Source organism: Tasmannia lanceolata, unplaced genomic scaffold (assembly GCF_043159265.1).
Source record: "Tasmannia lanceolata isolate RefF3 unplaced genomic scaffold, GAP_Taslan_0.1 ptg000011l, whole genome shotgun sequence".
In the NCBI taxonomy this organism is placed as follows: domain Eukaryota; kingdom Viridiplantae; phylum Streptophyta; class Magnoliopsida; order Canellales; family Winteraceae; genus Tasmannia; species Tasmannia lanceolata.
The window spans coordinates 27,415,705-27,429,244 of NW_027518688.1; the positions used below are offsets into that span (position 1 = coordinate 27,415,705).

At 39.3% G+C, this 13,540-nt stretch overlaps 2 protein-coding genes across 3 annotated transcripts in view; one reads left to right on the forward strand and one right to left on the reverse strand.

Annotated features, from left to right (window-relative positions):
• LOC143886880 (myosin-1-like) overlaps positions 1–8,930 on the forward strand; it is a 28,602-nt gene extending 19,672 nt beyond the window's left edge. Inside the window, exons 18-23 of the mRNA XM_077391050.1 lie at positions 282–487; positions 585–720; positions 1,556–1,685; positions 1,787–1,933; positions 2,216–2,295; positions 8,036–8,930. Coding sequence (XP_077247165.1) covers positions 282–487; positions 585–720; positions 1,556–1,685; positions 1,787–1,933; positions 2,216–2,295; positions 8,036–8,728 — 1,392 coding nt within the window. The 3' untranslated portion in view covers positions 8,729–8,930. The remainder of the gene's footprint in view (positions 1–281; positions 488–584; positions 721–1,555; positions 1,686–1,786; positions 1,934–2,215; positions 2,296–8,035) is intronic.
• Positions 8,931–10,431: 1,501 nt separating this feature from the next.
• On the reverse strand, positions 10,432–12,914 carry NRPB12 (DNA directed RNA polymerase, 7 kDa subunit). Of its 2 annotated transcripts, none has more exons than XM_077390289.1 (4): positions 12,776–12,914; positions 12,360–12,428; positions 12,144–12,236; positions 10,432–10,660 (listed from the first exon to the last, which is right to left on the reverse strand). In XM_077390289.1, exons 2-4 carry the CDS (start codon positions 12,400–12,402, stop codon positions 10,638–10,640), a joined length of 159 nt encoding a protein of 52 aa, XP_077246404.1. In that variant the 5' UTR covers positions 12,403–12,428; positions 12,776–12,914; the 3' UTR covers positions 10,432–10,637. The 2 variants fall into 2 exon arrangements, with proteins under 2 accessions (XP_077246404.1, XP_077246405.1); XM_077390290.1 differs by lacking the exon at positions 12,776–12,914 and adding an exon at positions 12,612–12,746.
• Between the last annotated feature and the right edge of the window lie 626 nt (positions 12,915–13,540).

A 13,540-nucleotide genomic window follows, 5' to 3' on the forward strand; every position in this document is an offset into this window, starting at 1 on the left:
TAATCATGGACCAGTTACTGGGCTTGAAAGTTTTCTTGTCATTAGTGCTAATGACTACAACACAATTAACTGCTTGCAATTTCAAACATTCTTTGCCCTTTACTATTCTAGGGCAATTATGGTTGTCAGACAAGCAATTTGGATGCAAGGGTCAAATAGAAATATTCTCAACTGCATGTAGAGAAGACAATAGAATACCATATTAAGAAATCGCCCCATGCAAAGTTAATTATGTTACTAACTTTGACGCCTTCCTCTGATGATTCCTTGAATCATTATAGGGTCAATTATTCCAATTGATGCAACGACTTGAAATGACAACACCGCACTTCATACGCTGTATTAAGCCAAACAACTCTCAACTTCCTGGTGTCTACGAACAAGGACTTGTTTTGCAGCAACTAAGGTGCTGTGGAGTCCTAGAGGTGGTTCGAATATCAAGGTCTGGTTATCCTACAAGAATGTCCCACCAAAAGTTTGCAAGAAGGTAAAACAATACATTTTTCATGTATTAATTGTAATTGTTACAGCAATGTCTTAGATTTTTATTCATTCCTGAAGTAAGTTGCTGGAAATTTCGTTAGGTATGGTTTTCTTCTTCTAGAGAATGTTGCATCTCAAGATCCACTCAGTGTGTCAGTTGCGATTCTTCATCAATTCAACATTCTACCAGAGATGTACCAAGTTGGCTATACAAAACTGTTCTTTCGAACTGGACAGGTAAGATCTACACTTTTGGTTGACCCACAGTTTTATAAAATACAGTGACATCTGGATAGTGATAGAAAATTCAATAGTCGTTCTCTGAAGTTTTGTAACAGTGGCATGACTTCTTGATTTCATTTAATTCATTATTTATTTTATCCCTACTTAAATTTTTACTATTGTAGCATGGATATCCTACTTTGGGTGCTGCTTGCCTTCAGAATCTCATAATTCTTATATGCTTTTAACTATATAATAGCTTATTTTCTACTCCTTAATAACTGGACACCTTCCATTGTAGAATGAAGCCAAAACCCCTTTGAGTGTTCCTTGGTATCTTATGCAGTTATGCCTAACCAGGCATGAAATAAAATTTGAAAGAAGAATTGATGCGTTTAAAGCGTTGAATCCAGGTTTTATAAGCCAATGGGATTTGATATCTGAATATAGATTATAGTTGCATGGGTTTTATAGTGTAAGGGGGAATTTAACCCACGACTTGAACAATGTGGCATTGAGCTCCTTCCGAAATAGTTACCAGCTCAAATCCACCTGAGGTCCACTTTGAAATCTCATCATTCCCAAATGCTTCTCACCATTCACAAATCCACTTGAGTTGCGACACCCACTCATCAACCCTCTCTTGCTTGATGCTTCTTGGTTCTTCTGTGATAACTAGGGTTTAGTTTCCTTGTCTAATCAAAAGGAGTAATTGTTTGAGCTAGTAATTACAGTCTGAGATGTTAGAATATGTTTTGCATTTTATTGCTTCTGCCAAATTAATTTTATCACATATTGACCTATTGCCGGTCACCCAGTTCTCACTTTTGTGGAATTTGACAATCCATAGATTGGTGTGCTTGAAGATACAAGAAATCGAACCCTTCATGGCATTTTAAGGGCACAGAGCTGTTTCAGAGGTCATCAGGCTCGTCGGTATCTCAAACAGCTTAGGAATGGAATTGCTACATTGCAATCATGTATTGTATTTCTTACCTTTTTTCAAAGTATATTTACTTCAATTGGGAATTGGGAATACAAGTTCTTGAGGAATTTCTTTGTCCTACCTATATTCTTGCAGTTATACGGGGTGAGAAAACAAGACAGGAATATGCAATCCTGGCACAGAGATACAGAGCTGCCGTGGTTATACAGAAGGGGATAAAATGCAGGAACACTAGGAAACGGTTTTTGAATGTTCGCAATGCCTCAATATTGATACAATGTGGTAAGATTCTGAGTGTTTGTTGCTGTGGGGAAATATCTGCCCCTATTTAATTTATTTGCTTTTAATTGAAGTCTTGTTATTGTTTCTAAAATAAAAATAAAAATGGGTCCTTGTGAATCTTCAAAAATTCAGTACTTTAGGAGCATGGAAAATTCGAGTTGGTTTGTCCTGCTCGTGTATCATTTGCAAACTCTGGTTTTATTAAAGAATGGCTAATGGACTGATACCCTCTTGGAGTTTGCGTTTACAAACATTGATATCAATAACTGAACCATTTGACAGTTATTCGGGGCTGGCTCGTCAGAAGGTGTTCAGGAGATGTAGGTTTGCTGAATGCAACAAGGGAACTTGGTGGTGTAAAGGTATTTCTTGTCACAACTTGCCCTTTTCCTGTAATCTATATTGACTCATTGACTGCTTCGTGGTGCTGAGAACTGCAGACTTCCCTTACTTTCTTCAACATATATAACAGTTTCCTCCTTGTCTTTCCCTTTCAATATCATCATATAGCAAATTTTTTTTTGTCATCTTTGAGTTAAGATCGGGAAACACTGGAAAAATTAAATATATAAAAAATATAAAATTTGAGAGAAAAAAAGGATAACGAATAATATCATGAATTTATTGTGATATTTTCATTATATTTTTGTGATAAAAAAATAAAATATGAAGATATCATGATGATTTTTCAGAATTTTGTCATGTCATTGAGAAATTGCAAAATATTGCGATATTTAAATGATAAAGGAGATGGTTGTGACTATGACAAGTATTACCAACCTATAATCGCAAGTGAATCCTTTGTGCCTAGAAACGACTACTGAACCTGATCGGCAACCCTGGGATTCCTCGTGAAAACTACACCTTCATCTCGATCAAAGGTGGGATCCCAGATCGCTTGAAGCTTCCTATTCACCTTTTGGGGGGTCCCCCGTTGATAGATAGGGGCAATCTCAAGGTAGACAGGACAACGACTACTCTACGACAACTCTTCTTTTTGTCCCACTACTAGATTGAACCACCTGAAAACATCACTTGGCTATGGTGACTCACTGACTGGCTCTTGCTTTCTCACTCATCATACAGACCACAACTACCATTCAATATATATATATATATATATATATATATATATATATATATATATATATATATATATATATATATATATATATATAGAGAGAGAGAGAGAGAGAGAGAGAGAGAGAGAGAGATAAGTGTTCCTACACGGCCGTGTAGATAAGCTTATCTACTCCTCCCTTAAAAAGTACAGTGGGCCCACTCATTGTGGATGATCCAAAGCATTCATTTGATAGGTCTTATCATAGATAGGGTGTGCCCAAAAAATCAGCACCAAAGGGTCATCCTAGCCCTTCGTTTTGTTGGGCCTTGTAGAAACAGAATGGACGCACTGTGTAAGATGCGTAAGATGCGTCCATTCTGTTTCTACAAGGCCCAACAAAACGAAGGGCTAGGATGACCCTTTGGTGCTGATTTTTTGGGCACACCCTATCTATGATAAGACCTATCAAATGAATGCTTTGGATCATCCACAATGTGTGGGCCCACTGTACTTTTAAAAGGGAGGAGTAGATAAGCTTATCTACACGGCCGTGTAGGAACACTTATCTCATATATATATATCATACTGACCACAACTTCTGCTAGTTCCATTCTCTGATGTACTATATAGCAGTTCAATATGCACAATAGATGGTAAAACATTGAAACAAAAATATATTAACTGCTATGATATATAAATACAAAAGTATCCAAAAAAAGGGGAATATTAAAAAAAAGGAAAAATTATTAAAAAAATGCAAAGTTTTTGTTAAATTGTGAATGAAGGGTAGACATTTCAAAACAATGAAAGAGGGGCTGTCAGGTCTTGTCAGGGACGGAAAATGACAAGAATACACTTATCTTTTAAAAACCTTCTTTTTACACATCTCTCTCTCACCTACGCATTTGATCTTTTTGTTTTCTTCTTTCCTAAGCTTTTCCAACGTGAAAACTCCATTGGCAAGTTATCCAAGCTCCATTGCCATTGTAGTTTAAAAAAAAAAACTCCATTGCTAACGTTTCCAAGCTCCATTGCCATTGTAGTGTTGAAAAAAAACTACATTTGCAACGTGATAAAGCTCCATTGCCACTGTAGTTTTGAAAAAAAAACTCCATTGCCAACGTGATAAAGCTCCGTTTCTACTGGTTTCCTTCGGATTTCCGACGTTTGTTTCGGACTTCCGACTCGGAAGTCCGAACCAACCTTCGGATTTCCGACGGAAACCAGTCGATTTGCCATTTCTACTGGCTTCCATTCGGAAGTCCGACCATTGATTCAGACTTCCGACTCGGAGTTTAAAGGGTTCCCTAGTGGTTCCGGGGTATAAAATGTGGTTCCCTAGTGGTTCAAGGGCAGAAAATGTGGTTCCCTATTGGTTTCAGGGTATAAAATGTGATTCCCTAGTGGTCCCGGGTTATAAAATGTGGTTCCCTGTTTGTTCTGGGGTATAAATGTGGTTCCCTAGTGGTTCCGGGGTAGAAAATGTGGTTCCCTAGTAGTTCTGTGGTATAAGATGTGGTTCCCTAGTGGTTCTGGGGTATAAAATGTGGTTCCCTAGTGGTTTCGAGGTATAAAATGTGGTTCCCTAGTGGTTCCGGGGTATAAAATGTGGTTCCCTAGTGGTTCTGTGGTATAAGATGTGGTTCCCTAGTGGTTTCGGGGTAGAAAATGTGGTTCCCTATTGGTTCCGGGATATAAAAAGTGGTTCCCTAGTGGTTCCGTGGTAGAAAATGTGGTTCCCTAGTGGTTCTGGGGTATAAAATGTGATTCCCAAGTGGTTCCGTGGTATAAGATGTGGTTCCCTAGTGGTTCCGGGGTAGAAAATGTGGTTCCCTAGTGGTTCCGGGGTAGAAAATGTGGTTCCCTATTGGTTCTGGGATATAAAATGTGGTTCTCTAGTGGTTCCGGGGTAGAAAATGTCGTTCACTAATGGTTCCGGGGTATAAAATGTGGTTCCCTAGTGGTTCTGGGGTATAAAATGTGGTTCCCTAGTGGTTCCGTGGTATAAGATGTGGTTCCCTAGTGGTTCCGGGGTATAAAATGTGGTTCCCTAGTTGTTCCGGGTAGAAAATGTGGTTCTCTAGTGGTTCTGTGGTAGAAAATGTGGCTCCCTAGTGGTTCCGGGGTATAAAATGTGGTTTCGAGGTATAAAATGTGGTTCCTAAGTTTAAAATGTGGTTCCCTAGTGGTTCCGGGGTATAAAATGTGGTTCCCTAGTAGTTTCGAGGTAGGAAATGTGGTTCCCTAGTAGTTTCGGGGTAGAAAATGTGGTTCCCTAGTGGTTCCGGGGTATAAAATGTGGTTCCCTAGTGGTTCCGGGTTATAAAATGTGGTTCCCTAGTAGTTTCGAGGTAGAAAATGTGGTTCCCTAGTAGTTCCGGGGTAGAAAATGTGGTTCCCTAGTGGTTCCGGGGTAGAAAATGTGGTTCCCTAGTGGTTCCGAGGTATCAAATGTGGTTCCCTAGTGGTTCTGGGATATAAAATGTGGTTCCCTGGTGGTTCCGGGGTATAAAATGTGGTTCCCTGGTGGTTCCGGGGTATAAAATGTGGTTCCCTAGTAGTTTCGCAGTAGGAAATGTGGTTCCCTAGTAGTTTCGGGGTAGAAAATGTGGTTCCCTAGTGGTTCCGGGGTATAAAATGTGCTTCCCTAGTGGTTCCGGGTTATAAAATGTGGTTCCCTAGTAGTTTCGAGGTAGAAAATGTGGTTCCCTAGTAGTTCCGGGGTAGAAAATGTGGTTCCCTAGTGGTTCCGGGGTAGAAAATGTGGTTCCCTAGTGGTTCCGAGGTATCAAATGTGGTTCCCTAGTGGTTCTGGGATATAAAATGTGGTTCCCTGGTGGTTCCGGGGTGGAAAATGTGGTTCCCTGGTGGTTCCGGGGTATAAAATGTGATTCCCTAGTGGTTTCGGGATATAAAATGTGGTTCCCTAGTGGTTCTGGGGTAGAAAATGTGGTTCCCTAGTGGTTCCGAGGTATAAAATGTGGTTCCCTAGTGGTTCCGAGGTATAAAATGTGGTTTCCTAGTGGTTCCGGGGTAGAAAATGTGGTTCCCTAGTTGTTCCGTGGTATAAAATGTGGTTCCCTAGTGGTTCCGGGGTATAAAATGTGGTTCCCTAGTGGTTCTGTGGCATAAGTTGTGGTTCCCTACTCGTTCCGGGGTATAAAATGTGGTTCCATAGTGGTTCCGGGGTAGAAAATGTGGTTCCCTAGTGGTTTCGTGGTACAAGATGTAATTCCCTAGTGGTTCTGGGGTATAATGTGGTTCCCTAGTGGTTCTGAGGTATAAAATGTGGTTCCCTAGTGGTTCCGAGGTAGAAAATGTGGTCCCCTAGTGGTTCCCGGGTATAAAATGTGGTTCCCTAGTGGTTCAAGGGCAGAAAATGTGGTTCCCTAGTGGTTCCGGGGTATAAAATGTGGTTCTCTATTAGTTCCGAAGTCCGAAACAAACGTCGGAAATCCGACGGAAACGAGTACAAACGGAGCTTTATCACGTTGGCAATTGAGTTTTTTTTTTCAAAACTACAGTGGCAATGGAGCTTTATCACGTTGCAAATGTAGTTTTTTTTAAACACTACAATGGCAATGGAGCTTGGAAACGTTGGCAATGGAGTTTTTTTTTAAACTATAATGGCAATGGAGTTTTTTTTTAAAACTATAATGGCAATGGAGCTTGGATAACTTGCCAATGGAGTTTTCACGTTGGAAAAGCTTAGGGAAGAAGAAAACAAAAAGGTCAAATGGGTAGGTGAGAGAGAGATGGGTAAAAAGAAGGTTTTTAAAAGAGAAGGGTATTCTTATCATTTTCCGTCCCTGACAAGACTTGACAGCCCCTCTTTCATTGTTTTGAAATGTCCACCCTTCATTCACAATTTAACAAAAACTTTGCATTTTTTAAATAATTTTTCCTAAAAAAATTAACAAATTAGGAGTAAAAATATAAGGGAATCTAGAGCTCTGTCAAGCCATTACAATATGCATCTCTGGTTGACTTGTGATGATATGTTGGTAAACCAAGATGTCTAGCATGCATGTATATGCATGTTCTTATATGTGTCTGAGATACATAGTCTGTACGTATGTATGCATGCAAATACTATGGGGAATCTTATCTCACCAAAGTAAAGGTTGTGTGGAAGTTTCTACTGGGAAAAAATTGATGAAATAAAAATTTTAATATAAAGAATCAAAAATAAGAAAAATAGGAGAAAAGTAATAGAATCGGATAAACTGTGAGGAAATCATAAAGGGGTATGTGGCTTTTTCTTGAGTGATACCAAAAATTTCCACACGCACGCACGCGTGCGCGCACACACACACACAACGTTCTTTACATGATCAACTAAAAAGTCTGGAACTGTATTAAACCAAAATCAATTCTGTTTACTAGTGGCTGCCAGGGCAGCCAGTAAATCTGCTGTCATATTTCCTTTCTGGTACAAATAAGAAGCCAACCATCTGGTGCGTCTGGAGAGAACAGAAAAACAGTCCCACGAGGTCACCTCTGTCTGCCATAGAATGCTGCTGCTGACATCGCTGATAAGTCTTTTTGAATCACCATCGATCAGAACCTTCGCATAGTTCAGATTATCTATTAAGTGTAAACCCCTCTAGATGATCTGCCCATCCTGCTTTGAAATTTGTTTGTGTATGGAAAAAGATGTTATACGCAGCAATGTTCATTTTGATTGCGGATGAGACCCCTGTCCTGCTTCCCCAGGGTCCCTTTTTGATGCTACATCAAGAGCATGAAGAAAAAGTGAATGGCCATCGTTTCCCAAATTGGCAGTTTCATAGACCATAGTCTTTCTTAATGTTTACATAACCATTTCTTTCAGTATTTGCATCGGTACATGCATCTACATTCTACAATCATTTCTTTCAGTATTCGTATATATGCTGCAACGGCTCCATATTACATGAGATTGAATAGACGTTAGCTTCTCTGAATAAAGAAACTTCTGCTCTTTTTCATAATCATTTTTCAAAAGTTCGTATGTAAATAATCAAATTACCTTTTGCTCTTCCTACTCTAAAAAACAGGGGTCCGATTCCGATCAGGTGCTTGTGAAGCCATCAGTCCTTGCACAATTACAAAGGAGAGTTCTAAAAGCTGAGGCAGCATTAAGAGAAAAAGAAGAAGAGAATGACATACTCCACCAAAGACTCCAGCAATATGAAAGCAGATGGTCCGAGTACGAGCTGAAAATGAAATCCATGGAAGAGATATGGCAGAAACAGATGAGATCTTTACAATCGAGTCTTTCCATTGCCAAAAAGAGTCTTGCTATTGATGACGCAGAAAGGAAATCTGATGCATCTGTACATACAGGTGGCACTGACAAGGATTATGAATGGGATGTTAGTGGCAACTACGTTGGAGCCAGGGGTCAGGAAAGTAATGGTGTGAGACCTGGAGCACGTGTTATGGACAGAGAAATGAGTGCGGGTTTGAGTGTTATCAGCCGCCTAGCTGAGGAGTTCGAACAACGGACTCAGGTTTTCGGCGATGATGCAAAGTTCTTAGTGGAGGTCAAGTCAGGGCAGGCAGAGGCGAGCTTGAATCCAGACCGGGAGCTTCGCAAATTGAAGCAAATGTTTGAAGCTTGGAAGAAGGATTACAATTTGCGTTTGCGTGAGACAAAAGTGATTCTGCAGAAGCTAGGGACTGAGGAGGGAAATGCAGATAAGGCAAGGAAGAAGTGGTGGGGGAGGAGAAACAGCACAAGGTTGTAGTTATTATCAGCTTGTTTGAGGAAAAAATTCGGTAGTGCTTGTTGCAGGTTAAAAAAAAAAAAGAAGTGTGATTGGAGTGGATTGTCATTTTCTCATGACTAGTTGCTTTTTTCTGCGTTCGAAATTTAATATCTCATTGTTACATGTGGATCACTTATTTTCAAGTTCAAAGATCATACATGGTTATTATTTACACACAGTATCTTGAGGGCCTCATTATAATTTTTGGATGCAGTGCAATAATCTTTCATTTATTGTCGTTTCTACGGGGCAAACTTGGGAAAGGCTCAACCCGTACTCCCGGTGGGTTCAACCCGATTTTGGCTCTGGTTGGGTTGACATTTCTTGGGGTTGGGTTGGGTTTAGGTTGGGAAATGCCAACTTGATTTAATTTTGGATTGAACCAGGATTGAGGGCCTGGGTGACCCAACCAAATCCCGACCTGCCCCCTTGCCTAATTTTATCGCAATTTTCACAATCTTATGGATATGTTTTTTGAGAAATTATATGGTGCAACCGTCGAGTCCTGTGTGAGCAGTATGTTAACAGCATGGTTTAAAATTTCGGTTTCGGTGCCGGTTTCGGGAAATTTCAAAAATTCGGTCAAAATTTGGTAATAATTAAAAAAGCTTATGTAATTCATTTCGAAATTTCGGCTGAAATTTGGTTTAGGCCGAAATTCAAAATTTTGCCAAATTTCGGTTTCGGTGATTTCAGCCGAAATTTAAAACCATGGTTAATAGTACCCCTGATATTTGATCCAACAGCAGCATCTTAAAAAGTGCACTGTTCGATCAAATATGAAGGGCGGTGGTACCGTCCACAAGGGGACTTGATCGTCAGGCACCATATGAAAACTCATGTTTTTTTTATATTTCTTTCTGTTTTTGCTGCAGGCAAACCCAAACTAACCCGACCCGTTTTGATAAAAAAAAGAGAGGGAAAACTACTAAAAAACCCCTCAATCAAAACCTTACGTACTACAAACCCCCAAAATTTTCTTAATTACCAATAATATTGTATGGTGCCATAATTAGTTTTTAATTCTTTTTGTACGCATTCTACCCATAATTTTATTACACATAATGTAAAAATCCCAACAATCTCTCTTGCCATGCATGTATGGGTGTAAAATAATGGGCCCCATATGAAGATGAGGTGGGGGAGACCATTTTTCCTCATGTTTTGATCGGTGGGTCCAATGGGCCAAGAATGCTATGCTTGGTAATATGAATTTAAAACTCATTTTCATGTGGGCCCACCATTTTTACCCCTCGTGTTCTGATGTGGCGGCCCACCATATCCACCCAAGCCCATGCATCTAGGGGGACCTACCATTTTATACCTATGTGCAGTCCCACTACCTCCACCCATATCCATGCATCCGGTGGGACATCATTTTTCCATGTTTTGATCGGTGGGTCCCAAGACCATGCATTGGGGTGGGCCCAATATTTTACTCCTCATCTTCATATATAGGGCCCATTGTTCTACATCCATATATGCATGATAGTATAACCACCGTACGGGTATGGTGGGTGGGAAATGGCTTCATTTGAGGAGATATACAGGCCATCACCAGGGTCCTCCATGACTATTTTAGTCACTAGTAATTCGATTGGGAATATCATGGTATGTCAAACCATTCAATACACACTGGAAGTGATTCTTCGATTCCAAGCCATTTCCAACAGCGAGTGATATATCAATAAAAACAGCAATCCTTTAAAAAGTTTTAATCAATTAAAAACCCACAATTTTTGTCCACGGATCTGCAATGTTTTGCTGTGTATCTTCTCGGAGGAAAACGAGTTCTGACAGAAGAACACAATTACATATTGTTTTTCTTTATAAGCTTCACTAATAACAAAGTTGCATGCTTAGATGCTGCCATTCTTTTCCATTCCCTTCAGCGTGCTTCATATTGAACAACTGCACCAAATTGGGGAGTCATGATGTAAATAAATATGGTATAAGCACAAATAATATGGCATAACTTTAAAAGCAGCAGACTATGCAAGCAAATTCATAATTCAAATATAAGAAAAAAACTAAACTATTCATCAGATTGACCAAGTTAGGATCCAATTCATTGAACAAGATAATGAAATTCAGATCCTCCGCAACGGCAATATTATGGTGATGGTAAATGAAATGTCAGATTAAGCCCATTACCTATCATACCCAGCTGAAGAGGGTCATGTTATAGGTTGGTTATAAAAACTGTTTTAGGTTAGATTTTTTTTTTTTGGGTTACTTAAAACATTTACCCAAGCTTTCTCTGCCATGGTTCTGCTACCAAACCCATGCGAATTGGTAAAGTTTGTCCCATGCAGAACTCAATACCAACAAAATCGCAGAACTCAATACGGACAAAATCTCCCCCCATATTTTGTGGTTGGCAGAGAACTCAATTTACCATGGCCATGTTTGTACAGAAAGATTTTTTTTTTTTTTTTTCCATAAAATATTAGCTTACCCTATGGTAAGGGAGGGCGGGAGAGGAAGAGACCTGAGAGGGACTGGGTGAGAAGAGGGCACGAAAATGATCATAAACAAGCGGGGAAAAACTTTTACTCAAAAGAAAAAAAACTTAACTCAAAATACAATTTACACTCCTCACCCTCTCCTCAACCATGCCCTCTCAAGAGTCTCCTCCAACCCAGTTGCCAAATATGACCTTAATGTTTATTCAAAGTGTTTATGACCATGTGGTAAACACCTCAAAACATCATGTAGCTGAATCTTATTTAGACCCACACTGTCATCCCATCGCTTATGAACCTTTACTATTGAAAATATATACTATATAATGGGAAAACTTGTGTGGGCTCTACAGACATGTATAAGTGTATAACCTTATAGTTGGTAGTCGGATGCGGCTGACGAATAGGAGATGAGAGATTTCAGAACATTTATGAATAATTTTAGACTTGATTTATGTTTTTTAATATTAATATTAATATTTGGCAACTGGTATAATGATTGTCAGTGTTTGAGTTCAGCACTGATTTATGACATTAATTAGGCTAATCAACAGCTAATTTCAATTCTACATAAATTTGGTAGATGTTTTAAGTAACAAAATTTGTGTCTGGTTTTTAAATCCAGTTGATGCAGTATATTCAAAGCTGGAAGAACATTAACTCCAATCCAATCACTCCAAGTTTAAACCTAAAATGCACATCAGAATCAATAAACTACACCACAGAGACAAAGTGGCTTAGAATCAGCTTAACATGTATGGGTGGGAAACGATTTCAATTGGAAACTGGGTGAAGTACTATAACCATAAATGCCCAACTAAGAAGCCTAGCAGCCTATTCATAAAAATTATAGTATTTCTTGCCGAATGAAGATAAAATAAAAGAGTAACAATAGAAGATTAAAACAAGGAACTGCAAAATATACGTACTTCTGCGGGTGCGCTTCTTGTACAGGATGCGGTAACCGCACTCACGGCATTGGATCACATCCCCCGGCTTCAGCGTGTTCTCCGCTCCACAATCTAAAGGTTAAAGCAGAGGGGAAAAAAGAGAGGTAGAAACAAAACAAAAGAATGAATAAGACCAATTAAAGGTAAAGGATTAAAATACATAAAAGTAAATGGAGAATTCAAGATCAAAATTACCCCCACAGATGTAGCTCACTGGTTCGGGTTGAGGAGGATCCATGCTTTGAAAATTATAAAATCAGGTACCTGAAAGAACAAAAAATCCAGAAACCATTGGGGCATGGGAGGAGAAAAAATAAAATAAAATACAAACTAGGACTTTTAAGTCCTCAATCCTTTTGTAGAAAATCTCAGGTATGAATCTCCGACAATTCCAAAACTGTACTTTCAGATGAGAAAAAAACGAAAATTAGGGTTTTGGAGTTCCACCGTCTTGCACAAAATTCAATCTCTACGAAGCAGGGAAAGATCCGCCGAAGAAATAAAAAAATAAACAAAGAATCACAGGGGAAGATGAAACTAAAAGGGAGTAATCCTCCAAAATAAACAGACAATTTGCAGAATTAGGGCAGAAAGAAGAAGAAATTGCGCACCTTGAAGGCAGAGAAAGGGGGTTAGGGTTCCGTTTGATAAAATCGTCAGAAAACTTGTTTAAACAAATAAATCTGACCTAAAACCCTGCGTCAACCTACACCTACGCATGACTTGTACGAGAAGTTATTAGGTAAGGTGTTGTCGTATAGTCCAACTACAATGTATATTTCAAAGAGTCCTACTTCATAGAATGATCCAAACCGTTCATTTTTGGGCCAGGTCGTAAATAGGATGTGCCCCAAAATCATATCCATAGGATGATCATCCTAGCCATCCGATTTATAAACGCTTGTCCCACTATAGATCGGAGGGTTTCGATCATCTTTTGGAAATGATTTTTGGGGCTCATCCAATGAAGTGAAAATCTCTGTACATAGGCTGATCCTAAACTAACGATGGATAATCCTGTGAAGTCCAGTATTTTTTTCGAAAAGTACACTGGGCCCACTTCAAAAGATGATCCAAACCGTTCACGCATACCGAAAACGAAATTTAAAACCATGGTACTTGAATAGAATCCGGGGCAATACGAGTGGCATAAGCTATTTTTTAGAGATGGGAACCATGGGACTTGAATAGAATCCGGGGCAATATGAGTGGCATAAGCTATTTCTTATATATGGGCTTTCGATAAGCAATTGGAGGACTACCGATTAGCCTTGGCAAGGGCATTACTTTCGTATCTTTTTGAAAGCAAGATAATTGGCTCACTAAAGTATAGGTAGTAGAGTCATCGTTTCGAAAGCAAGAGAATTGGCTCATTA